The sequence below is a fragment of the Somniosus microcephalus genome, chromosome 13, assembly GCF_052327205.1.
Source record: "Somniosus microcephalus isolate GS21.2 chromosome 13, FLI_Smic_1.0, whole genome shotgun sequence".
Classification (NCBI taxonomy): Eukaryota; Metazoa; Chordata; class Chondrichthyes; order Squaliformes; family Somniosidae; genus Somniosus; species Somniosus microcephalus.
The window spans coordinates 15,181,829-15,209,107 of NC_140999.1; the positions used below are offsets into that span (position 1 = coordinate 15,181,829).

General features: G+C 44.4%; 1 protein-coding gene across 1 annotated transcript in view; it reads right to left on the reverse strand.

Moving 5' to 3' along the window:
• Positions 1 to 27,279, reverse strand: part of LOC147108084 (ADAMTS-like protein 5) — a 146,881-nt gene that overhangs the window by 15,888 nt on the left and 103,714 nt on the right. Inside the window, exons 5-9 of the mRNA XM_086004551.1 lie at positions 24,504 to 24,612; positions 19,243 to 19,370; positions 16,193 to 16,316; positions 14,519 to 14,602; positions 1,839 to 2,002 (exon numbers count right to left, since the gene is read on the reverse strand). Coding sequence (XP_085860677.1) covers positions 1,839 to 2,002; positions 14,519 to 14,602; positions 16,193 to 16,316; positions 19,243 to 19,370; positions 24,504 to 24,612 — 609 coding nt within the window. The remainder of the gene's footprint in view (positions 1 to 1,838; positions 2,003 to 14,518; positions 14,603 to 16,192; positions 16,317 to 19,242; positions 19,371 to 24,503; positions 24,613 to 27,279) is intronic.

Consider the following 27,279-nt stretch of genomic DNA (forward strand, 5'->3'; position numbering starts at 1 on the left):
AGAAAATACTTTCTTAAAACCTTCCGTGGGACTTCAAGCAAGAAGTGGTTTGGGGAGCGGGGGGGCGGTCAGATAATATATTCTCCAGTTGAACTTTTTGTATCTTCCCACAGATTACCCTTAAAGCGCTAAAATTTAGCACAAGCCACCTTTGCAGTATACAGGGACCATGTTATCCACATGACTCGAGTGCAATGTCTTCTCAATTATCGGGTGAAGTCACGCTGTGTGATATTAATGCGCCAATGCTTAACAATTTGTGTGAAGTTTCTTTGTCCGATCATTTAGTGGAGGCCTTACACTATTTATGGGCCTCTATCAAAATAGCAGGAATGAATTAAGTGCTAGTACACTCATTTTTGCACAGTGTAACTTCACCAAGCAAAGGCACTGGGAGATGGTTTACACTGCAGTGGTGGTCAAGAATGGGGTAATGGCACAGGTGTACAGATTGATCAGTCAGTTGGTGAAACACCAGACCTCAGTCATTTGTTCTGGTAATGGCGCTGAGTGAAGATCAGTGAGCAAAAGCTTAATGTACTCATATAAAATTTCTTGGTCTGTTGTTTTAATGGAGGTGTCAACCCATTTCAAATAATTTCAACGCCATTGTCCGACAAAAGTAGAGTTGCTCAGGCCTTTTCCTCATGGTCTACTCAATGAGGTTTTTCACTTGAGCGGTTCATTTGAGTAGAACTCCTGTGTGTGCGATACCTAATTAAATCGTAAACTCTTTCATAGAGAAACATGTTTACGGTTTTTGTTACGCATCATGCGTGAGGAAATCTCTCATCTTATTTTCTGACTGGAATTTATGTCACTTAAATGATGCACTAACAGTGGGTGTTTCGAATCTTGCTGGGATTGTTCTCCTTAGAGCAGAGAAGCTTAAAGGGGAGATTTAATGGAGGTGTTCACAATTATGAAAGGTTTTGATAGAGTAAACATGGAGAAGCTGTTTCCACTGGCAGGAGGGTTGGTAACACAGATTTAAGATAATTGGCAAAAGAACCAGAGGGGGAGATGAGGATAATTTTTTTTTTTATGCAGCGAGTCATTATGACCTGGAATGCACTGCCTGAAAGCAGATTCTGTAGTAACTTTCAAAAGCAAATTGGGTATACACTTGGAAAGGAAACATTTGCAGGGCTGTGGGCAAAGAGTGGGGGAGTGGGACTAATTGGATAACTCTTTCAAAGAGTCAGCACAGGCACGATGGGCCGAATGGCCTCCTTCTGTGCTATATCATTCTATGATTTAAAAAGGTAAGGTGCTCCTGTGTCTGGATTCTGACAAACCTGGGGGAAGAATTACTTTGTTCAATATTTGAAATAAGATCATCTACACATTCTTTATACAGGTGTTTATGATTTTGTTATAAATAGTTAACAGAAGGAATCTTTATTCCTAGAAACTATTCACGAAATTAATGACTAAATATGGTTTAGTAGACAGCGCTTGTTGGAGAAGCTTTCTGTCTTTCACCTATTGAACTGGCATTGGTTTATTGCCAAACCTTTGACTTGTGAGAACATCGACTCCAAGTAGACATGTTGGGTAAATTGCCGAAGACAGGAGAGGATCATTTTAGAAGTTTTAGTGAGTTGAGGAAAGCTTCCCAGGGGAGTTAGAATGGTTCGACAGTCATGCAGGATGCCACCTCAGGGGAACTGCAGGCTAGGAAGGGCCTGCCACACTTCCATACTAGCGCAGTCGCACTGTTCCTTTCACCACTGGGACAATACCACCGGTAGGAACCGTGCAAATAGTGACAGATGTATAATGAATCAATCTACCACGATAAGTATTCACCGCACTCTTTAGATGAAGATTTGTACCATCACATGGAGGTCCTCTGCTGTTGGTCCTGTGGCCTCAAAGGACTCACGGTTGCTGGCAGAACGCATGTAGTGCACCTTGGTACCAGCGACATCATATTCCCCGGGCCAGTCTATAACCCAGTTCCCATTAATCACATAGTGATTCTTGCCATTTATTAAGGCTGCAGACAGAATATAAAATCATTGCAATCAAAAACATAATTATCCATAATCAATGCAATCAAAGGTACAATTATGCATAACGGTTGCATAGTATATGGATCATTAACGTGCCACACTGGGGGACTGGACAGTGCAATGGGTTAGACACCTCTGGGACCTGGACTCAAATGAAGAGCAGATTGATGGAATGAGAATCTTCTCTCTTTACCAGCGCACAGGAAAAGAACTGCCCATAATGTGGCACAGAGGCATCGTGGTTATGTTACTGGACCAGTAATCCGTGCGACGCGAGTTCAAATCTGATCCATGGGCAGCTGGGGAATTTAAATTCAATGAAATAAATCTGAAATAAAAAGCTAGTATCAGTAATGGATTGTTGTAAACACCCATGTGGTTCACTAATGTCCTTTAGGGAAGGAAATCTGCTGCCCTTACCCGGTCTGGCCTATATGTGACTCCAGACCCACCAGCAATGTGGTTGACTCTTAACTGTCCCCTGAAATGGCCTAGCAAGCCACTCAGTTGTATTCAAGAAGGTGTCTCACCCACCACCATCTTCTTGAGGGCAATTGGCGATGGGCAGTAAATGCTGGCAAGATTGCTGGTGACATCCACATCCCGAGAATGAATTAAAAAAAAATTGGCAATCTCTTCTCAGAAAGGCCACAGGATGTCTGGTGTAGGAAATGGAGAAATGTCAACAAAGGGGGAGGTCATCTGAGGTTGGAGATGTTGCAGAGCTTTGGACAGATTGTAGCTGACCTGGGAGTGCCTGGACTGACAGTGGGTGCTCGGAATGGGAAGTAGATAGAAAAAAAGCTTCACACCTGGTTCTAAATGTAGGCTGACACCTTGAATGGTATATTACTTGGGAGAAGGATTTACAGTTTTCTAATATGCATTTTTAGGGTTCTGAAGGTTCCTGAAACTCAGGCAGATTCCCTCCCAGCCGATGGGAGTTCCCCCGATTCTACAACCGATGGGGCGGATGGTCCATGAGAGTCACCAATGTCATCTCTTAGACCAATCAGGTGGTGCACTTGGCCTAGAAGGGGCTCACCCCTGGCCCAGCCCTCCTCCCCACAAGTTTGTTCCTCCACTTCAGGTGATTCCACTTACATCACCCAAAGGTACCCAACGTACAAATGTCAGGCAGGACTTGGCTCTTGCTTCTGCTTTTTCGGTCCAATATTCCAGTTTTGTAGCTGAAGGTCTGTCCCAGCAGAACCATTTTAACTTTGCAACAAGAGCTATCTGTACACGCTCCCGGGTAAATCTTACTGAAGATGGCATGTTTAATGATCATCATTTCCCCCCCTCCTAAATCTGGTGCTTGCAGTTTGTGAAACAAAGTCCTAAGCCCTGGACTTGATGGCTTACATCCTAGGGTCTTGAGGGAAGTGGCGGTAGGGATTGTGGATGCATTGGTAATAATTTTCCAAAACTCCCTGGACTCAGCAAAGGTCCTGGCAGATTGGAAAACTGCTAATGTAACACCCTTATTTAAAAAGGGTAGTAGACAGAAGGCTGGAAACTATAGGCCAGTTAGCCTAACATCTGTGGTTGGTAAAATTTTAGAGTCCATTATTAAGGAGACAGTAACGGGACATTTGGATAAACATAATTTAATAGGACAAAGTCAGCATGGTTTTACGAAGGGGAAGTCATGTTTGACAAATTTGCTTGAGTTCTTTGAGGATGTAACATACAGGGTGGATAAAGGGGAACCAGTGGACATAGTGTATTTAGATTTCCAAAAGACATTTGACAAGGTGCCACACAAAAGATTATTGCTCAAGATAAAAAATCACGGGATTGGGGGTAATATTCTGGCATGGGTGGAAGATTGGCTATCTAACAGAAAGCAGAGAGTTGGGATAAATGGTTCATTCTCAAACTGGCAATCAGTAACTAGTGGTGTTCCGCAGGGGTCAGTGCTGGGACCCCAACTCTTTACAATCTATATTAACGATTTGGAGGAAGGGACCGAGTGTAACATATCAAAGTTTGCAGATGATACAAAGATGGGAGGGAAAGTAGTGAGTGAGGAGGACATAAAAAACCTGCAAAGGGACATAGACAGGCTAAGTAAGTGGGCAGAGATTTGGCAGATGGAATACAATACTGGAAAGTGTGAGGTTATGCACTTTGGCAGGAAAAATCATAGAGCAAGTTATTATCTTAATGGCAAGAAACTGGAAAGTACTGCAGTACAAAGTGATCTGGGGGTCCTGGTGCACGAAAGACAAAAAGTTAGTATGCAGGTACAGCAGGTGATCAAGAAGGCCAATGGAATGTTGGCTTTTATTGCTAGGGGGATGGAATATAAAAACAGGGAGGTATTGCTGCAGTTGTACAAAGTGTGATGAAATATTCCATTCATCACTCATCAGTATTTCTCTGCCTGTGACTGTGGTTGGTTTCAGTTTCATTTCCATTGTATTGTACTGTGTGTAGGGCTCCGCCCATACCTGGCTCCTATGTAAGCTGGCCCAGCCTGCAGCACATCCAGTACGGCAGACCTCTGGATGGAAGATACATTCTCCTCTGTGTGTTACCTTCTAAGTCAATAAAAGCCTTGTTTTGTTTCGCTAACATCGAGTCTCGGATTTATTGAGGCACATCACAAAGTATTGGTGAGACCACACCTGGAATACTGCATACAGTTTTGGTGTCCATACTTAAGAAAAGACATACTTGCTCTCGAGTCAGCACAAAGAAGGTTCACTCGGTTAATCCCGGGGATGAGGGGGTTGACATATGAGGAGAGGTTGAGTAGATTGGGACTCTACTCATTGGAGTTCAGAAGAATGAGAGGCGATCTTATTGAAACATATAAGATTGTGAAGGGGCTTGATCGGGTGGATGCGGGGAGGATGTTCCCAATGATGGGTGAAGCTAGAACTAGGGGGCATAATCTTAGAATAAAGGGCTGCTCTTTCAAAACTGAGATGAGGAGAAACTTCTTCACTCAGAGGGTGGTAGGTCTGTGGAATTTGCTGCCCCAGAGAGCTGTGGAAGCTACATCATTAAATAAATTTAAAACAGAAATAGACAGTTTCCTAGAAGTAAAGGGAATTAGGGGTTACGGGGAGCAGGCAGGAAATCGGACATGAGTCTAGGGTCGGATCGATCATGGCCCTGTGGGTGGCGGAGCGGGCCCAGGGGCGGTGTAGCCTGGCCCTGCTCCTGCTTCTTGTGTTCTAATTCTGTGTTAGATTTCAGGAGATGGTTCTATTCACAGGGATTAGTGGAGACCTCGGGAACAGGCTGCCAGCTAGGAGTCCTTCAAGAGTAAATTGGGCTGTTCCTGGCTGGGGTGGAGATCACCTCTTACAGAAGGTAAGTACTGCAGGAAATACAGGGACAGAGTGATCTCCTGGATGAGTTTCGATCGCCTAGATGGGTCGGAGAGGAATTTCCCAGATTTTTTAATCCCAAATTGGCCATTGGGGTTTTTTATCTGGTTTTTCGCCTCTCCCGGGAGATCACATGGGTTCGGGTGGGATGGAGAGTGAAAGTAGATTTGAGGTTAGGATCAGATCAGCCATGATCTTACTGAATGGCGGAGCCGGCTCGAGGGGCCGATTGGCCTACTCCTGCTCCTATTTCTTATGTTCTCTTATGTAAGCGCTTTTCCCGACTGCATTTGCACTTAAAACATTGGAAAATGCACTAAAGCTGCACCAAAGCCATTAAGACTCCAAACTCCAGTGACAAGTGCTCGCCAAATGCTTTCACCATCTGCCGTTACCTGATTGTTTTGCTCACTCGGTCTGCCAAGTTAGAACATGTACCATATAACTCAGAGGGGCCATTGATGTAGAACGTGGGACTGAAGAATTAAGCTGTTGGCTGAGCTAGCTAATCGATTAAGACCATCTGCCAAGTTAATTACATAACCTTGAGAAAAAACAGCCTCTTATGTTTTGGGATTGCCAGTATTTTCTCAGTCCACGTTGGGGATGCAGGATTTCATACCAGTGTAAAATGAAAACAATATTCCACACTTACACTATAGCATTGCAGGGACCTGGAACTGCTTCAAACTCTAGCTCATTAGTCCTGACACAACAAAGGGAATGCTTTGTGGTCCTGACAGTGGGTGGCCAATGTTCAATCAATATGAGTGATCCTTAATTCGACGCTTACACTTGGTGGGCCTCTTTGGTTCCATCGCCCGTGGAACTGGTCAGAAGCCTTGCCCGGTTCCAACCTAATAAGGCAATTGGGGTCCTATTTAGGTCATAGCACCCCAAGTTCAATATTAAAACAAGCCTGACATGAATCTTGTCATTCATGTGGAAATGACTTATGAAATGATACTGGGCAGCCTGCTGGTGGCGCTGTCCAGGGAGAGTATAAATACTTGGGCATGAGTCCAGCTTGCTCAGGACATTCTTTAACAGGAACTAGTGAAGGACACAACTAGATCTCCATGTTGTAAAACAGTTGACTAAAGCTTTGTTTAATGCTTAGACCAAGTGCTTAGTAGTTTTCTTACATCAGAGCCTATCGCCTGAAACAGGTGGGTGTTCTGGACACCTGCTGGTAGGCCCCTTTCCAAATGGAGTCAGCCGGATCGCCGGCGGTAACGGCGCGGTAAGGCTACCGACCCCATTTTGAGGCCGTTACTGCCGGGAGAAGGGAGTGAAAATTGAACCCCTCTCCCCCTTAATCTGACAGCACATTCGTGCACCCATATTTTCATGGGCCTGTGATGCTGTTGGTTCCCTAAACGTAGGGTTACTATGACTGTGGAGTGCAACCAATGAGATAGCTAATCGATTAAGACCAATGGCGGTATCTCCCATCGTCAGCACTCCCATAATATAAAAACACCTTAGATGGTTGCACAATATTATAAGGCCAAGGAGAATGTATTAACAGTTGAAAGAGAATGCTGGCTTGTTGAGGGATGAGCAAATTGCTTGGATGAGCAAAAATTTTCTCCAATTAAATATTGGGAAGACTGAAGCCATTGTTTTCGGTCCCTGCCAGAAACTCCGTTCCCTAGCCACTGACTCCATCCCTCTCTCTAACATCTGTCTGAGGCTGAACCACACTGTTCACAACCTTGGTGTCATAGTTGACCCTGAAATGAGCTTCTGACCACATAGCCACAGAATAACAAAGATCGCCTACTTCCACCTCCGTAACATTGCCCGTCTCCGCCCTTGCCTCAGCTCATCTGCTGCTGAAACCCTCATCCATGCCTTTATTACCTCTAGACTTGACTATTCCAACGCACTCCTGGCTGGCCTCCCACATTCCACCCAACGTAAACTTGAGGTCATCCAAAACCCGGCTGCCTGTGTCCTAACCCGCACCAAGTCCCGTTCACCCATCACCCCTGTGCTCACTGACCTACATTGGCTCCCGGTTAAGCAGCGCCTCGATTTCAAAATTCTTATCCTTGTTTTCAAAACCCTCCATGGCCTCGCCCCTTCCTATCTCTGTAATCTCCTTTAGCCCCACAATCCCCCGAGATATCTGTGCTCCTCTAATTCTGCTCTCTTGAGCATCCATGATTATAATCGCTCCACCATTGGTGGCCGTGCCTTCTGTTGCCTGGGCCCTAAGCTCTGGAATTCCCTGCCTAAACCTCTCCGCCTCGCTACCTCTTTTTCCTCCTTTAAGACACTCCTTAAAACCTAGCTCTTTGACCAAGCTTTTGGTCACCTGCCCTAATTTATCCTTATGTGGATCGGTGTCAAATTTGTTGTCTTAAAATACTCCTGTGCAGCGCCTTGGGATGTTTTACTACTTTAAAGGCGCTATATAAATATAAGTTGTTGTTGTTTGAAGGGTGAGATAGATGGGTCTGAAGGATGACCAATATGGGCCTAATGCCCTCCTGCCCCCACCACCCCCTGCCGCCTCACCCCACTCCCCTCATCTGCAATTGCTTTGTGATCTTTATGAGTGTTTCAAAATTAATAATACACTGAAAGGTCCTTGGCAGTTTAGTTTCAGAAACAAAGATCAGAAGGGAAGAGCTAATGACATTGCTCAGGAGTCGCAGGCACCAGAGGCCAATAATAACAACAAACAACTTTTACTGATCTCTACAAATGCTTTGTGGGATTGCTTACTTCAGGGCAGCAGAGTACTAGATGGATGGGTGCATCAGCACAGATTCCTGTGATTAGTCAGCCAGAGAGGCGAGGAGGTCATTTGAAAACTTCATCCAACTAATGTCCATATTAAAGGGGTGATTCCACAATCCAGAGTATACCCAGTAGGTGGTGGACCCTGGGAAACTGTAGCCGTGAGCTGTGGATTTACACCCATGGACCTAAAATCAGAGGCTGTGTGCCCGTGATTCCCTCCATTGCACTCCCTGTGAGCACCACCTCCTCGCACCTGGGCGTTCCGGATTGCAAATTAACCAAATCAAATTAACCTTCATCGTCGCTGGGTCAAAATCCTGGAACTCCCTTCCTAACAGCACTGTGGGAGCACCTTCACCACACGGACTGCAGCGGTTCAAGAAGGCGGCTCACCACCACCTTCTCAAGGGTAATTAGGAATGGGCAATAAATGCAGGCCTTGCCAGCGACACCCACATCCCATAAACAAATTAAAAAATATATATTTTGCCGATCAAATGACCAAGCTTCGAATACTTTAAGAACAGAAGAAATAGGAGCAGGAGTAGGCCATTCGGCCCTTTGAGCCTGCTCCGCCATTCAATAAGATCATGGCTGATCTTCGACCTCAACTCCACTTTCCTGCACTATCCCCATATCCCTTGATTCCCATAGGGCTGGATTTTGCGGGGGGTCAGCGGGCACGATCGGTAGCGAGGGTACCGTTATGTCTCACCATTCACTGCAACTCACTAAGCCACTTCCAAAGGTGCACACAAATCTGTTCAAGAACGCAAACTGTTGAAATAGAGGTTTAAATGTTTGACACCACATTAACAGAGACTTTACATGAACATTGCATAAAACACCCAAGTGCCCAATGAGGGTGAGTGTGAGGGGTGGCTAGTGAGATGGGGATGTGATAATGTAAATAGAGAGAGGGAGGGATGGGTGGAGGTGCAAGGTAAATTGGTGTGAGTAAGGATGTGCAGGAGAAGGGTAGGGAAGGCAGAGTGATGGGGATGTGATGAGAGGCACAGCAGGATGAGGTTGAGTGTGGATTTGTACTAACGTTTCGTGATCTACTGAGATCATTGAAAGGTTTGCTGCACTGCACCCAGGTCCTCCTGACCACATCCCTGCTTGTGTCCTCCTCTGCAATGTGCAAAGGCTGTGTTGATCTCCTGGGGAGGTCTCTTCTGCCCATAGGAAGGGAAGAGAACCTCCCTGCGTGCTGTGACTCTCTCCATAAGCATATGGAAGAGCCTGGATGCAGCCCTGCACCTCTGTGCAGTGCTTGTCAGTGTTTGCAGCACCTCAATGCTGTAGAACAGTGACAGCACAAAGGTCAAAAGAAAGTTGGCCATGGTCCCTTTAAGGAAACCGACTGGTGACGCATCATGAATGACATCACCAGACCCACTTCCTCTAATTGGCCCGGCAAATGTGCTGGGCGGGCTTAACAAGCCCAATCAGGGGAAATTCATTCCAGACAGCGGGATGGAGCCAGCAGTGGGGTCGGGACCCACCACCGACGTCGCCCGCCACGGACCGGCCGAGGTTAGTAAAATTCAGCCCATAGTGTCCAAAAAAATCTATCGATCTCTGTCTTGAATATACTCAACGACTCCCAGCTTTAAAATATTTTTGAATTATTTACCACAATGAAATAAAAACTACCAAGTAAAAAGATAAAATATTTATCTGCCTTGAAACCAAGACTCATCGTACAAGCCCCCTACTTTAACCAGGGTCTCAAAACTGTGGCACTCCTTACCTACCTCAATCTTTGCTTCCTCCTACAATCCTCAGGTTTAAAAAAAAAAAAATGTAAGCTTGCTGTCATCTACGCCATGATTTATCTCATCTGCTGTCCTCTTCCCAACCTTGGGGGAGTGTCCTATATTATGGTCTTTCACCTGGGTTTCATCATTCAAAAGAAACCCCTTCTGTTCGACACCAAAACACCTCAGGAACTAGTTACTGCAATCGCAGATATCAACAACAACAACTTGCATTTATACAGCGCCTTTAACATAGTAAACTTCACTGGAGCGTTATCAAACAAAATTTGACACCGAGCCATCGAAACATATAAAATTATGGCAGGCCTGGACAGGCTGAATTCAGAGAGAATGTTTCCAATGGCCGGGGAGCACAGAACCAGGGGCCACAGTCTAAAAATAGCGGGCAAATCATTTAAAACAGAGATGAGGAAGAATTTCTTCACTCAAAGAGTGGTGAGCCTGTGGAATTCCCTGCCACAGAGGGCTGTGAAGGCTAATTCAATAAATATTTTCAAGAGAGAATTGGATATATTTCTGAAGGCTAAGGGGATTAAGGGTTACGGAGAAAAGGCGGGGACGGGGTACTGAACTGGTAAGATCAGCCATGATCTCATTGAATGGCGGAGCAGGCTCGAAGGGCCGAATGGCCTACTCCTGTTCCTATCTCTATGTATCTATGAGATATTAGGGCAGCTTGTTCAAAGAGGTAGGTTTTAAGGAGCGTCTTAAAGGAGGAAAGAGAGGTAGAGAGGCAGAAAGGTCTCAGGGAGGGAATTAGGGAGCGCTTAGGGCCGAGGCAGCTGTAAACTCCAGTGTTATTATTATTACAGCAGAGTTTACCAATTCTGAGCCTTGATTTTTTTCTTTTCCGAAGCATCTCCTGAACTTCCGAGGAACTGAGCTGGACTCTGGGACTCAGTGCATGATAATTTATTTCACTGACTGCTCTGTAATATACTCACAACAGCCCCTTTGTTCAGGCAGTAAGAAATTTGACTTATTAATCATATATATTTCAAAAACCACTAATTACTGCTTCCTAAAAAAAACATTATCTGTATTTGGTGGTCTAATAGCTCATGTGGCCGAGTGTTGTACTTCTAACTAGGAGGTCGTAAGTTCAAGCCCCAGGATAGCTTGATTCTCAAACTTGTTTATGCTAATGTTGTCAGTTTGTAACATAGGGAAGTCAAGTATTTTGTTCCTCAGGGGAGGGAACTGCACTTCCTGTTGTCTACTGCAACATTGTTCCTGTACCACACTTCAAGATGTCACATTGTCCCCAACTGCAAATTATTTATCGCATAACAACCTTAATGCATGATGTACTCCATTATTAGCTAGTTCACTGATATATACTTGGAAATGTCATATTACTTTAGTCAGTATTAATGACTGGTGACATACACCTTACCTTTACATAGCACCTTCACCCTCTGGAGTTTGGAAGAATGAGAGGTGATCTCATTGAAATGCATAAGATTCTGAGGGGGATTGACAGGGTAGATGCTGAGAGGTTGGTTCCCCTGGCTGGAGAGTCTAGAACTAGGGGGCATAGTCTCAGGATAAGGGGATGGCCTTTTAAGACCGAGATGAGGAGGAATTTCTTCACTCAGAGGGTTGTGAATCTTTGGAATTCTCTGCCCCAAAGGGCTGTGGTTGATGAGTCGTTGAATATATTCAAGGCTGAGATCGATAGATTTTTGGACTCTAAGGGAATCAAGGGATACGGGGATTGGGCGGGAAAGCGGAGTTGAGGTCGAAGATCCACCATGATCTTATTGAATGGCGGAGCAGGCTCGAGGGGCCGTATGGCCTACTCCTGCTCTTAGTTCTTATGTTCTTATGTTCATCATAGTGAAATGACCCAAGGTGCTTCATAAAGGGACTATATGAGTTGATGAAAGTTATGGTTGAAGGGGTAGGTTCTGATGAGGCTTTTGAAGGTGGGGAGAGATGTCGGAAGGGGGAGGGATTTAGGAATGGAAATCCAAGTGTAGGGACATGATATTGGCAGGCTCTACCACCGATGGCTGGGGGAGTGATAGTGATGCCTGGTACTCAGGGTGTAGAAGATCTGGTATGTAGAGTTGGATGAGGTTGCAGAGGCAGAGTGGAGCGAAACCTTGAAGGGATTTGTAAGCGAGGATGAAGATTTTGCAATCAATGCACTGGGGATGGGGAGCCAGGACGGGTTGGTGAGGATTGGGAAGATAGGCGAGTGGAACTTAGTATGGGACGGGAGGCAAGGAGTGGGTTTTGAATGTGTTGAAGATTCCTGTAGAGGCATTGGGGGAAAAATTGAGTCTTCGCCGGGGTGCTACTTTTAGCACCCCGAAAAAATTAGCACCCCTACGGCCGAAATTCATCGGTAGCGTCCCAAGAGGTGAGCGGGGTGCTACTGGAAGCGCCCCGCCTCCCTCTTGGGGCGCTGCAAAGGAATATCGCGGCGCTACGTGCCGCAGCACCATGCAGCACGCCGCAGTACTGCAGGCCTTCCTCCCCTTCTTAAAAGGGAGGGGCCTTGCGCAGCGCATCTCGGGGCCCAGCTGGGCCACCAGGGATCGGAGTGCCGGTAAAAGAGCCCGGCACTCAAGAGAAGTGCCAGGCTCACAGAGCACAGCCGGCACTCTGCGGGGGGGGGGGGTTTGAAGAGGAGGCCGGGGATGGCAACGGGGGCAGGTGCTGGCAGGCGGTCAGCAACAAAAATGCCTGCCCAGCACCTCGCCTTTAATTAGCGCCGCCCCGGCCACAGGTAGGCCCCCCTGACTCCGTCGGACATGGCGTCCGGCGGTAAGTCAGGGGGTGCTACTGAAGATCGCGGCCGGGGTGCGAGCGGGGCTCTGCGCACGGTGATGAGGTCATCACCGGCAGCGGCGCAGTGCCGGTGGGCGCTAATGGTTACCAGCGCCGCTAACCTCCCGCTGAATTTCGCGAGAGGCGTTGCCGGCGCCGTGCCCAGGTGCTAGTTGCTTTGCGCCCCGTAAGCGCCCTCTTAGGGTGTTAATGGGAGGCACAAAGCAACCAAATTTCCCCATTGATTTTATTTCACTGATATCTGTAAACTCTTCCCTGAGTTTAGCAGCACCCGACCAAAGTACTTTTTCTAATAAAAGATCAAACTTACATTTACATAGCACCTGTCATGTCCTTGAGATGTTCTAAAGAACTTTAAAACCAACAATTTATTTTTGAAGAGTAGTCACTGATGGTGTATAGGTAAACACAGCAGCCAATGTGCAGACAGCAATATCCCATAAACAGCAATGAGATGAATGGCCAGTAAACCTGTTGTTGGCTAAGGGCCAAATGTTGGCCAGGGTCTACATTGACTCCCAGTCCCCTAATGCCACCATTAAAATTCTCATCCTCGTGTTTAAATCCTTTTATGGACTCGCCCCTCCCTAAACTGTAGCCTTCGCCAGCCCTACAATCGCCCCACTGAATTCTCTGTTTCTCCGACACTCGCCTGTTGTGCAACCCCCTCCTTTCATCCCACCATTCGTGGCCATGCCTTCGGTCACCTAGGTCCCACACTCTGGGGTTAACTTCCTGAAACCCCTTCACCTCTCCACCTCCCGCTCCCTAAAACTCGCCTCTTTGACCATGCTTTTGGTCAGCCCTCCTAATGGGGGAAAAATTCACTATCGCTCCATTTGGGGCACCATTATCGGCCGTGCGCAAAGTTTAGCGCCTGGCGCTAATTATTGCCTCCAACGGCAAACTTGGCTTTTATCGCCCCTGGAGGTGATTGGAGCGCTAAATCAGGCACATCACACCTGTCTTAAGGCGCAAAGGCTGAGGAGCGAGGCGCTACCTCGGAGCGCTGGCGAAGCAAGGAAGGGCAAATCAAAATAAACCTGCAAAGTGCTGCTCAGTACTCAAAACTCCTTCACACAGCGTTGAATCTCTCCAGAAGTCTCTCTCTCTCTCTCAGAATGCGTGGTGCAAAAATGTCACCGACAAAAAAAGGCAGGAAGCGGTCACCTTTAAATAGCGCTTCCCCCAGTCCCTTTCTGACTGCAAAACGCTCCCCTCAACCTGTCGTTGCTAGCGGCAGGCGGTAAGGCAGGGGGCGCCACTCAATATCCGGTCCGGGGCGCTACCAGGGCGTTGCGCACTTGACTGACGTCATGATCTGCCGGCGCAGGAGATCGTGGCGGTAGTATTTAGCGCCGCTGCAAAATGTCTAGTTAATTTCGCGAGTGGCGCAAACATCGCCGCGCCCGGGCGCTAGTTGCTTTGCGTCCCATTAGCGCCCTCTTAAGGCACTAATGGGAGGTGCAAGCAACTGAATTTTCCTCCCAATATCTCCTTGTTGGGCTCGGCATCGAATTATTTCTGATTACGCCTCTGCGAAGTGTCGTGGGTCTGTTTTGCTGTTGTTATTTGACTATGGGGACATCACAGCTGAGCTCTGACATCCACGTGAGTGCTTACCTAACGGGGTCAGCTAGATAGTGGTCGAGAGTGGGATCCCTGGCTGATTCTCCCCTACCTGGACCGGAGCTAATTGCAACACTGGAATTGCAGCCCTGGCTGAAATCAGCTAACATAGCACAGGGGAATTGGCAGCTAACTAAACATGTACTGCTACAGCAACCTTGCAAGTCTTGTAACTTAGAGGTTGACTTACCCAGGTAGTTCCTGCTGTTGTCTGTAACTTTGATGTTAGTGGCTCCCGCAGGGATCACAGTCACGTTATTATAACCGAAGTAACCTAAGATTAGTTAGAAAAAATACTCATTAATTCCCTTACCAAGTGCATCACTGAGATTTCAGAAGTTATATTGTGCAATATTTTGGAGTTTGTATATCCAGAAAAATACAGTAAGTGAAGATATATGACACAAGTGTTAAACATGCATTTTACAGAACAGCTGATCTGAATAATAAAAAAACGAAACCTGGAAATTCCTGTTGGGGACATCATAACATCATAGAATAGAACCAAAGAATTATAGAATAAAACCATAAAATAATAGAACTATAAAACCATAGCATACAACCAAAGAACCATAGATTAGAACCATAGGACCATAAAACTATCAAATCGTACTACAGAAGCTTGCAGCACAGAAGGAGACTATTCAGCACATCCTGTCTGTGCTGGCTCTTTGCAAAACAATTCAAAACTAATCCCACTGCCCCAGTCTCTCCCCGTAGCCCTGAATGCCCTCTGCTTCAAATATTTATCCGATTTTCCCTTCTAAGATGCAATGATCCCTGCCTCAACCGTTCCCTGTAGCAAAGCATTCCATGCTCCAACAACCCGCTGTGTAAAGAAATGTCTCCTAACCTCTCTCCTCGCACTGTTAGTGACTATTTTAAATTGATGGCCCTGCAGCAACACCCCAACCATTGGGAAATAGTCTTTATCTGTTCATCCTATCAAGACCCCTCATAATTTTAAGTGCCTTTATTAAATCTCCTCGTAGTGGAACTAAACCCAGCATCTCCAGTCTCTCCACATCTCCTATTGAATTCTACCCTGAACGCTCTCAATGGCCTTCATATCTTTTCTATTAAGGGACACCCAAAACGGTGATTGTGCAAAAGCTTTTTTTTAATATTAAATACGTTACTGCCTTTGTTAAGATAGTGGAGAGAAGGATTTGATAAGAGGAAGTTAAAGGTATGTTTGAAAACATTGCTGACAGGCACCTCCAGGCCTAAAATCAGAAACGCTGGGGGACACTGGGTTAACCTATCCGTTGTAAAACTTGAAAGAGTAGCGGGATGCTGCCGAAAGAGGCCATTTTATATTATTTAAAAATAAACGGGAGTTAATTTTTCTAATTTTTCAAACGCCATTTGCTCTGGAAAAGTGTGACGTTAAGAGTTAAGTGGCCGAGGTAATAATAATTGGCTGCTAATCAGCTCTGATAATCAATGAAAATCTGGCATCAGGGGCAGTATTGTTGTGGAAAGAAAAAAACTAGAAATAGTGGAAACACATAGCGGGTCAGTCAGCATCTGTAAAGAGAAAAGGTTATGGCGTTTAGGCTGTGTGCCCTGAAGGTCAATGCAACCACCCGTCTTTATACTCTCCACAGATGTTGACTGACTCTGAGTTTTCAGCTTTTTTTTCTGTTTTTTTAAAATTCAGATTGCCAGCATCCTGTAGTTTTGCCTGATAAAAATATATAATTTTACTCTGGCGGAAAGGGTCTGCACTGCTACTCTTGTGTCCCGCAAGCTATTGCGCGCTGCTCGCGGTATCGCGGACTACTGGCGCTGACGGGAATTCTGGTTCATGCTTTAGTCAAGGCACAAGGCATTCACCCATCGAGAATGGCAGGGCAATCACCAGAGGAGAGGAACGTTGATCGGTAGACTCTCCGAACCAGGACGCAGGAGTCATTCCGTCCACCGCAAACCCCGCAGACATCCGTTCTGGCCTTCGAGCCGAGGACACTGTCACAACCTACTTTCTGAAAAGCAAGAGGAAGGGAAAGAAAAACCACACACTCACATCCATAGAGTCATAGAGTTATACAGCACAGAAAGAGGCCCTTCGGCCCATCATGTCCGCGCCGGCCATCAAGCCCTGTCTACTCTAATACCATTTTCCAGCACTTGGTCCATAGCCTTGTATGCTATGGTGTTTCAAGTGCTCATCTAAATGCTTCTTGAACGTTATGAGGGTTCCTGCCTCTACCACCCTTTCAGGCAGAATGACAGGAGCAGGAAGGGCTCCAGAATCCAATCCAGTTTAGAAAGAAAGACTTGCATTTATATAGCGCCTTTCATGACCCCAGGACGTCCCAAAGCACTTTACAGCCAATGAAGTACTTTTTGAAGTGTAGTCACTGCTGTAATGTAGGCAACAGCGGCAGCCAATTTGCGCACAGCAAGCTCCCACAAACAGCCCTGTGATAATGACCAGATAATCTGTTTTTTAGTGATGTGGGATTGAGGGATAAATATTGGCCAGAATTCCAGGGATAGCTCCCCTTGCTCTTCTTCGAAATAGAGCCATAGGATCTTTTACGTCCACCTGAGAGAGCAGACTGGGCCTCGGTTTAGCATGTCTTCCGAAAGGCAGCGCCCTCCGACAGTGCAGCACCCTCTCAGCACTGCACTGGGAGTGTCAGCCTAGATGTTTGTGCGCAAGTCACTAGAGTGGGACTTGAACCCATAACCTTCTGACTCAGAGGCGAGAGCGCTACCAGCTGAACACGGCTGACCCTTTAGGCTCTCTGCTGATGATTACATTGGAAATGCAATGCCTTCCGTGGAACTCAATCACACAGACCCGCCTCTGGCATGTGCGGTGATGGCTGCTCTCAGCCAGGGCGGCAGTGGGTAGGGTGCTACAACTGGCATTAGCACCCTTGGGAAAAAAAAACAGCCCCGCTTCCTGGGCTGTTGTTCAGTCAGTCCTGGCAAAGACATGATTTGCTTTGGCTGTGCTGAATAGCCCGCTGGCACGCTCTGTCTAGACTTGCATATTGGCCAGCTGAGCAAGATACAGGAGGGGTGTGCGGGCCTGTAGAACTTTGCGAGACAGGGCCTTAAGGGATACGGGACGGGAAAGTAACTGGAACATTAGTTAGCAGTCCCTTAAAAAAAGTTTTGAATTATAATGTTTGAAGCTTTTTGATCATGTGTATTAAAGCATTTTAGCAAACAATAAAATGTTTTCGCATAAAAGTAGTAAAATATATAGATAAACATAGGCAAATAAATGTGTCACTTCAGAAAGGAAAGACAAACAGAATTCTGCACACCGAACGGCAACCTTTACTTTGAGATTTGCTGGTTCTATGAGAAAAAAACACACACAGCTATATCCCAAGGAGCGCACGTCAACCCAAGCACCCCACCCACCCGCCCCTTCAACCACCGTCTGCCCCACCTGTGACAGAGGCTGTAGGTCCCGCATTGGACTCATCAGTCACCTGAGAACTCATTTTTAGTGTGGAAGCAAGTCATCCTCGGTTCCGAGGGACTGCCTAAGAAGAAGAAGTGAAACCACTTCACGCTGACACTACAGTTGTATTGTCGGTACCCCATAACAGATTAATAAAACCTTAATGGTGTTAGCGACTTTGAAATCAGCCCTTAGCGGATATTCTGTACTATCCGTACAAGAATCTGCTTCTTTCCCCAGGCTAACAAAACGCCTCAGATAAAGGACCATTATGTAGATATTAACTCCTACATTGCTCCATTGATTTTTGTTATGTATACATATATCTTTCCTTCTATTTCTGTTAATTTTATTTTCTCCCCATCTCCTTTTCTTCTTGCTGTGATATTTTTCCACAGAAGCCAACAGCTCTCTGATGCCTCACCCAAGAGATCACATGTGAGTGTCAGCAGGTTAATCGACTGTGAGGGGCATCACAGCTGTGCCCGATTCTGTCCTAGTCTGGTTCTTTTGGGTCTGGGTGATTTTGGCTCTGGGCGATAGTGTCAAGTGGCCGCTGTCGATGTCGACTCAGCCGCCCATTGTACATCTCTCGATTTTCATTTCAATTGGCCTAAACGGAAATGAAAATTGGGAGGGATGTACAACGGGCGGCTGAATCGATATCGCCCTTTGCACACTATCGCCCGAAGTCAAAATTACCCCCCCATATAGTCAGGAGCGGGGACCTCAGTCAGCCCCTTGAGTGTTTTCAAGATGTTATTTTGTTGGGGAGTTTCCAGGTAAGTCAGTAACAAGCTTTGAAAACAATGCCATGCCATTGGCTGTCAGGGAAGAAGCACAGAAATGATATATCCTACTGACATAAGAAAACTACTAAGCACTTGGTTGGAGTATAAAACAAGGCTTTAATCAACTGTTTCACAACCATGAGATTCTAGTTACATCACTAGTTCCTGGTTACAAAAACGCCCTGAGCAAGCTGGGCCCACGCCCGAGTATTTATACTTTCCTTGGACGGCACCACCAACTGGCTGCCCAGTGTTACTTCATGAGTCATTTCTACATGAGTGGTAAGATTCATGACACCTACCATTGGCCACAATGGCAGTTTTAAACTGTGATCATTACGGACTTTGGCAGTGGCATTTACTCTGGGTGCACCTCCCCTGTATTCTCCAGCAGTCCGCACTACTGATGTTCCACTGACAAAAACTAAACTTGGTTGTCCTCCATCACATCAGCTGCCGCGCAATGTTCCCTCTAAATTTCTTTTTGTGCGCAGTCCCTTTAAATTTTCTGTGCGTGCCCGGTATCTTAAATACGCACAGCTCGCGAGTGGCCTGCACGGTGCCTGCCCGATTGTCGCTCGCGGCTTACAAGGAACATTGCTGCCGGTGGGAGGGGGGAGCAGTTAGCTGTTTATTCAATTTGTTCACGATAATCGGTTTGCCATTTATATTGTTTTCTGGGAAATTGCTCACCAGACATTGCCCACTGATACACATATCCGACGAGTCAGGGCTACACTTTGTCCCGTCCAGAACTCGACCGAACATGTAGTAGAAATTCTTTCCTTTGGCTAGGCAGTTGAGGTCACATTGATTGTGAGCTGTGAGAAAGAAGAATAAGACAGCAAGGGTCAAGGTTCAAACCCATATAAACCTCTATCGACAACAGTAATGCACTAATTCAAACTCACTACCGCAGATTGGTCAGTGATAGAAAGAAAGAAAGACTTGCATTTCTATCGCGCCTTTCACGACCACCGGACGTCCCAAAGCGTTTTACCGCCAATGAAATACTTTTGAAGTGTAGCCACTGTTGTAATGCGGGAAACGCGGCAGCCAATTTGCGCACAGCAAGCTCCCAGAAACAGCAATGTAATAATGACCAGATAATCTGTTTTTGTTATGTTAGTTGAGGGAGAAATATTGGCCAGGACACTGGGGATAACTCCCCTGCTCTTCTATCGAAATACTGCCGTGGGATCTTTTACGTCCACCTGTGAGAGAGCAGACGGGGCCTCGGTTTAACGTCTTGTCCGAAAGACGGCACCTCCGACAGTGCAGCACTCCCTCAGCACCGCACCGGAGCATCAGCCTGGAGTTATGTGCGTAAGTCCCTCGAGTGGGATGGAGCAAAGGTTGTTCCTGTGTTTAATGAGTGCTGGCACTGAGAGAGTTAAAGCCATTTGCTCAAAGATTGCTGGGAGTGCTCTTCAGTCGCATCTTTCCCTGCTACTGGATTAAGAACATAAGACAGCCTGGGTAGGGTAGCAGAATCAGACATTAGGAGAGTTTAAAATTCACTTGGTTGCTAGGCTGTGAGATGGAGCGCAAGAGAGATGAACTTCGAAGGCTCAAAATGGTCTTTGCTCATCCTTTGCTGTTCCTTGTGCTCTTCTCATGGGGTCAGAATTCCCCTGGTCATTGCACGTTCCAACATCGTAAATGTGTCTGTAAAGATTTCCCCTGTGGCGTATTTCTTGCAAAATCATAAACACGTTCTTTTATAATGAGCTTACAATCTTGCTAGAGATAATGAACAGAGGAAACCTTCGCTGACACATTTATGATCTCACTGGAGAAGAATTGTTGGTCCGAATGACGCAGCTGTAACTTAGATAAGTGTAACGTACACAGCTACTAGGGGCAGCTCATCTGTTAGTTTCTCCACCTCTTTGACTACCACCGAGTTAATCTACATGCGATAATTTAACCCCGGTTTTGGTGTATGACTATTCATAAGAATGGGACATTTTAACCACTATGTGTACAGGAGTTGTATCATTGTCACTTGCACACTGGAGTAGGTGTACAGGAGTTAGGAACATTAGGAACAGGAGGAGGCCATTGAGTCCTGCAAGCGTGTTCTGCCATTCAATGAGATCATGGTTGATCTGTATCCCAACTCCATCATGCGCCTTGGCTCCCTATCTCTTAATACCCTTGGCTAGCAAAAATTTATCGACCTCAGATTTAAAATTATTAATTGAGCTAGCAGCTACTGCTTTCTGTGGGAGAGAGTTCCACACTTCTGCCATCCTTTGTGTGAAGAAGTGTTTCCTAACATCTCTCCTGAACGGCCTGGCTCTGATTTTAAGGTTATGTTCCCCTTGTCCTAGACTCACCCTAGTGAAAATAAATTCTCTCTAACTAGCCTATCAATTCCTTTCAAAATCCTAAAAACCTTAATCAATCACCTCTTAACCTTTTACATACAAACCTAATTTATGTAATCTCTCCTCATTATTTATTCCTTGGAGCCCTAGTAACATTCTGGCGAATTTGTGCTGCACTCCTTTCAAGGTCAATATATTCTTTCTAAGGATAATATCATTATTATTTGTACACTAGATTAGGCGTACAGGAGTTAAAGAGTTAAACCATTGTTATTTGTACAGTAGATTAGGTATACAGAAGTTAAAGAGTTAAATCATTGTTATTTGTACACTAGATTAGGCATACAGGAGTTAAAGAGTTAAATCATTGTTATTTGTACACTAGATTAGGTATACAGGAGATAAATCATTGTTATTTGTACACTAGATTAGGTGTACAGGAGTTAAAGAGTTAAATCATTGTTATTTGTACACTAGATTAGGTATACAGGAGTTAAAGAGTTAAATCATTATTATTTGTACACTAGATTAGGTATACAGGAGTTAAAGAGTTAAATCATTGTTATTTGTACACTAGATTAGGTATACAGGAGTTAAAGAGTTAAATCATTATTATTTGTACACTAGATTAGGTATACAGGAGTTAAAGAGTTAAATCATTATTATTTGTACACTAGATTAGGTATACAGGAGTTAAAGAGTTAAATCATTATTATTTGTACACTAGATTAGGTATACAGGAGTTAAAGAGTGAAATCATTATTATTTGTACACTAGATTAGGTATACAGGAGTTAAATCATTGTTATTTGTACACTAGATTAGGTATACAGAAGTTAAAGAGTTAAATCATTGTTATTTGTACACTAGATTAGGTATACAGGAGTTAAAGAGTTAAATCATTATTATTTGTACACTAGATTAGGTATACGGGAGTTAAAGAGTTAAATCATTGTTATTTGCACACTAGATTAGGTATACAGGAGTTAAAGAGTTAAATCATTGTTATTTGTACACTAGATTAGGTATACAGGAGTTAAAGAGTTAAATCATTGTTATTTGTACACAAGATTAGGTATACGGGAGTTAAAGAGTTAAATCATTGTTATTTGTACACTAGATTAGGTATACAGGAGTTAAAGAGTCAAATCATTGTTATTTGTACACTAGTTAGGTATACAGGAGTTAAAGCGTTAAATCATTGTTATTTGTACACTAGTTAGGTGTACAGAAGTTAAAGCGTTAAATCATTGTTATTTGTACACTAGTTAGGTGTACAGAAGTTAAAGCGTTAAATCATTGTTATTTGTACACTAGATTAGGCATACAGGAGTTAAAGAGTTAAATCATTGTTATTTGTACACTAGATTAGGCATACAGGAGTTAAAGAGTTAAATCATTGTTATTTGTACACTAGATTAGGTATACGGGAGTTAAAGAGTTAAATCATTATTATTTGTACACTAGATTAGGCATACAGGAGTTAAAGAGTTAAATCATTGTTATTTGTACACTAGTTAGGTGTACAGGAGTTAAAGTGTTAAATCATTGTTATTTGTACACTAGTTAGGTGTACAGAAGTTAAAGCGTTAAATCATTGTTATTTGTACACTAGTTAGGTGTACAGAAGTTAAAGCGTTAAATCATTGTTATTTGTACACTAGATTAGGCTTACAGGAGTTAAAGAGTTAAATCATTGTTATTTGTACACTAGATTAGGCATACAGGAGTTAAAGAGTTAAATCATTGTTATTTGTACACTAGATTAGGTATACGGGAGTTAAAGAGTTAAATCATTATTATTTGTACACTAGATTAGGCATACAGGAGTTAAATCATTGTTATTTGTACACTAGATTAGGTATACAGGAGTTAAAGAGTTAAATCATTGTTATTTGTACACTAGATTAGGTATACAGAAGTTAAAGCGTTAAATCATTGTTATTTGTACACTAGATTAGGTATACAGAAGTTAAAGCGTTAAATCATTGTTATTTGTACACTAGTTAGGTATACAGGAGTTAAAGCGTTAAATCATTGTTATTTGTACACTAATTAGGTGTACAGAAGTTAAAGCGTTAAATCATTGTTATTTGTACACTAGTTAGGTGCACAGAAGTTAAAGCGTTAAATCATTGTTATTTGTACACTAGATTAGGCTTACAGGAGTTAAAGAGTTAAATCATTGTTATTTGTACACTAGATTAGGCATACAGGAGTTAAAGAGTTAAATCATTGTTATTTGTACACTAGATTAGGTATACGGGAGTTAAAGAGTTAAATCATTATTATTTGTACACTAGATTAGGCATACAGGAGTTAAATCATTGTTATTTGTACACTAGATTAGGTATACAGGAGTTAAAGAGTTAAATCATTGTTATTTGTACACTAGATTAGGTATACAGAAGTTAAAGCGTTAAATCATTGTTATTTGTACACTAGATTAGGTATACAGAAGTTAAAGCGTTAAATCATTATTATTTGTACACTAGATTAGGTATACAGAAGTTAAAGCGTTAAATCATTGTTATTTGTACACTAGTTAGGTATACAGGAGTTAAAGAGTTAAATCATTATTATTTGTACACTAGATTAGGTGTACAGAAGTTAAAGCGTTAAATCATTGTTATTTGTACACTAGATTAGGCATACAGGAGTTAAAGAGTTAAATCATTATTATTTGTACACTAGATTAGGCATACAGGAGTTAAAGAGTTAAATCATTGTTATTTGTACACTAGTTAGGTATACAGGAGTTAAAGAGTTAAATCATTATTATTTGTACACTAGATTAGGCATACAGGAGTTAAAGAGTTAAATCATTGTTATTTGTACACTAGATTAGGTATACAGGAGTTAAAGAGTTAAATCATTGTTATTTGTACACTAGATTAGGTATACAGGAGTTAAAGAGTTAAATCATTGTTATTTGTACACTAGTTAGGTATACGGGAGTTAAAGAGTTAAATCATTGTTATTTGTACACTAGATTAGGCATACAGGAGTTAAAGAGTTAAATCATTGTTATTTGAACACTAGATTAGGCATACAGGAGTTAAAGAGTTAAATCATTGTTATTTGTACACTAGTTAGGTATACGGGAGTTAAAGAGTTAAATCATTGTTATTTGTACACTAGATTAGGTATACAGGAGTTAAAGAGTTAAATCATTGTTATTTGTTCACTAGATTAGGTATACGGGAGTTAAAGAGTTAAATCATTGTTATTTGTACACTAGATTAGGTATACAGGAGTTAAAGAGTTAAATCATTGTTATTTGTACACTAGGTTAGGTATACAGGAGTTAAAGAGTTAAATCATTGTTATTTGTACACTAGATTAGGTATGCGGGAGTTAAAGAGTTAAATCATTATTATTTGTACACTAGATTAGGTGTACAGGGTTTCTGATAGGTGCAGTATCAAGCGCTCCCATTGTTCTGATAACATGTTATCATAACCCACCGGCAACCTCAGAACATTACACAAGCTGTATAATTCTCTGCCCTTCTAAACAAGAGGAACTGAATTAGTGCCAATTGAATTAGCGCCTAAGTTCACATCACTTGGATCCCAGTGATTCCACTGTGCCGTACTTGGGGAGAATGTTCTGCACTTACCCCCATAGAATGGCAGCCACTGGTGGTTCACCATATTGCCCTGGAGTGGTTTGTTGTTATAAAGTGAACACTGAATCTTTCGGAAATCAACGGATCCTGGAGGGCAGTCCTGTGAAAATTGTGTCGACGCTTAAATCACTAACAGAGACCTGGTCACAAACACGCACAGTAAAAACAACTTGCATTTATGCAGCACATTTAACATAGAAAAAACGTCCAAAGCAATTCACAAAGGCGTAATCAAAACAAAAATGGACGCCAAGCCAAAGAAGGAAATAATAGGAGGGGTGACCAAAAGGTGGGTTGAAGAGGTGGATTTTAAGGAGGGTCTTAATGGAAGAGGGAGGTGGACAGGAGGGTGGAGAAGGCATGTCACTCCGCATTTAAAAATGGTGAGGGGGGAATCCAGGGAATTATAGACCAGTTAGCCTAACATCTGTTGTCGGGAAATTGCTAGAGTCTATAATTGTTTGACCGAACACCTTGCAAATTTTCAGTGGATCAGAGAGAGCCAGCAAGGATTTGTGAAAGGTAGGTCATGCCTGACGAACTTGATTGATTGAATTTTTTGAAGAGGTGACTAAAGTAGTGGACAGGCGAATGTCTATGGATGTTATTTATATGGACTTCCAGAAGGCATTTGATAAAGTCCCACTTAAGAGACTGTTAACTAAGGTAGAAGCCCATGGAATTGAGGGCAAATTATTGACCTGGTTAGGAAATTAGCTAAGTGGCAGGAGACAGGCAGTAGGGATAATGGGCAGGCAGGAAGTGACTAGAGGTGTCGCGCAGGGATCTGTTGAGGCCTCAACTATTCACAGTATTTATTAACGACTTAGATGGTGGCATAGAAAGTCATATATCCAAATTTGCCGATCACAGAATCACAGAATCACAGAAACCCCACAGTGCAGATAGAGGCCATTTCGGCCCATCGAGCCTGCACCGACACATATCCCACCCGATCCCCGTAACCCCTACACCAACACATATCCCACCCTATCCCCGTAACCCCACGTATTTAATCCCCCTAACACTAAGGGTCAATTTATCATAGCCAATCATCCTAACCCGCACATCTTTGGACTGTGGGAGGAAACCGGAGCACCCGGAGGAAACCCACGCAAACACGGGGAGAATGTGCAAACTCCACACACTTTGTGCCGATGACACAAAGATAGGTGGCATTGTAGGCAGTGTAGATGGAAGCATAAAATTACAAAGGGATAGCAACAGATTATGTGAATGGGCAAAACGTTGGCAAATGGATTTCAATGTAGGCAAATGTGAAGTCATCCACTTTGGACCTAAAAAGGATAGAACAAGGTACTTTCTAAATGGTGGAAGGCTAAAAACAGTGGAAGTCCATGGAGGGATAACATGGAGATGAGAATTTTAAATTTAAAGTGTTAGCGGACTGGGAACAATGTACGGCAGCAAGGACAGGGGTGATGGATGAATGGGATTTGGTGCGGGATAGGATACGGATAAACAGAAGTGTACGGAGGGTGGAGGATGGGAAGTGGCCAGAACAGCTTTGGAATTGTTAAGCCTGGAGGTGACAAAGGCATGGATGAGATTTTCAGCGGCAGATGGGCTGGAATAGGGTCGGAGGTGGGAGATGTTATGGAGGTAGAAGCCTAGCTTGGCATTGTAAAGGACACCAAGGCTGAGAACAGTTTGGTTCAGCATGAGACTGCGGCCGGGATGGGAGATAGAGTCACTGGCAAGGATATGGAGTTTGTGGCGATGGCCAAAAATGACGGCTTTGGTCCTCCCAATTTTGCGCTGGGGGAAATTGCGGCTCATCCAAAATTGGATGACGGACAAGCAGTCTGACAGCACAGAGCAGTGGAGGGGTTGAGAGAGGTGGTGGAGCGGTAGAGCTAGGCGTAGTCAGCGTACATGTGGAAATTGACCTCAGGCCTGCGGATAATATTGCCAAGGGACAGCATGTAGGTGAGGAAGAGGAGGGGCCAAGGATAGATCCTTGGGGGGAAAAATTCAGTATCGCCCCGTTTGGGGCGCCATTATCGGCCGTGCGCAAAGTTTAGCGCCTGGCGCTAATAATCGCCTCCGACAGCAAACTTGGCTTTTATCGCCCTTGGAGGTGATTGGAGCGCTAAATCAGGCGCTTCACACCTGTCTTAAGGCGCAAAGGCCGAGGAGCGAGGCGCTACCTCAGAGCGCTGGCGAAGCAAGGAAGGGCAAATCAAAATAAACCTGCAAAGTGCTGCTCAGTACCCAAAACTCCTTCACACAGCGTTGAATCTCTCCAGAAGTCTCTCTCCCTCTCAGAATGCGTGGTGCAAAAATGTCACCGACAAAAAAAGGCAGGAAGCGGTCGCCTTTAAATAGCGCTCCCCCAGTCCCTTTCTGACTGCAAAACGCTCCCCTCAACCCGTTGTTGCTAGCGGCAGGTGGTAAGGCAGGGGGCGCCACTCAATATCCGGTCCGGTGCGCTAACGGTGCGTTGCGCACTCGACTGACGTCACAATCTGCCGGCGCAGGAGATCGTGGCGGTAGTGTTTAGCGCCACTGCAAAATGTCTAGTTAATTTCGCGAGCGGCGCCAACATCGCCACGCCTGGGCGCTAGTTGCTTTGTGCCCCATTAGCGCCCTCTTAAGGTGCTAACGGGAGGCGCAAACAACTGAATTTCTCCCCCCTGGGAGTCTCCGGTGGCGACGTTATGAGAGTTATACTGGCTGTGAGTGGAGAGTTCGGGCGGGGTGGGTGGAGAGTGTTGTAGGATTGGAGGAGGTTACAGAGATAGGA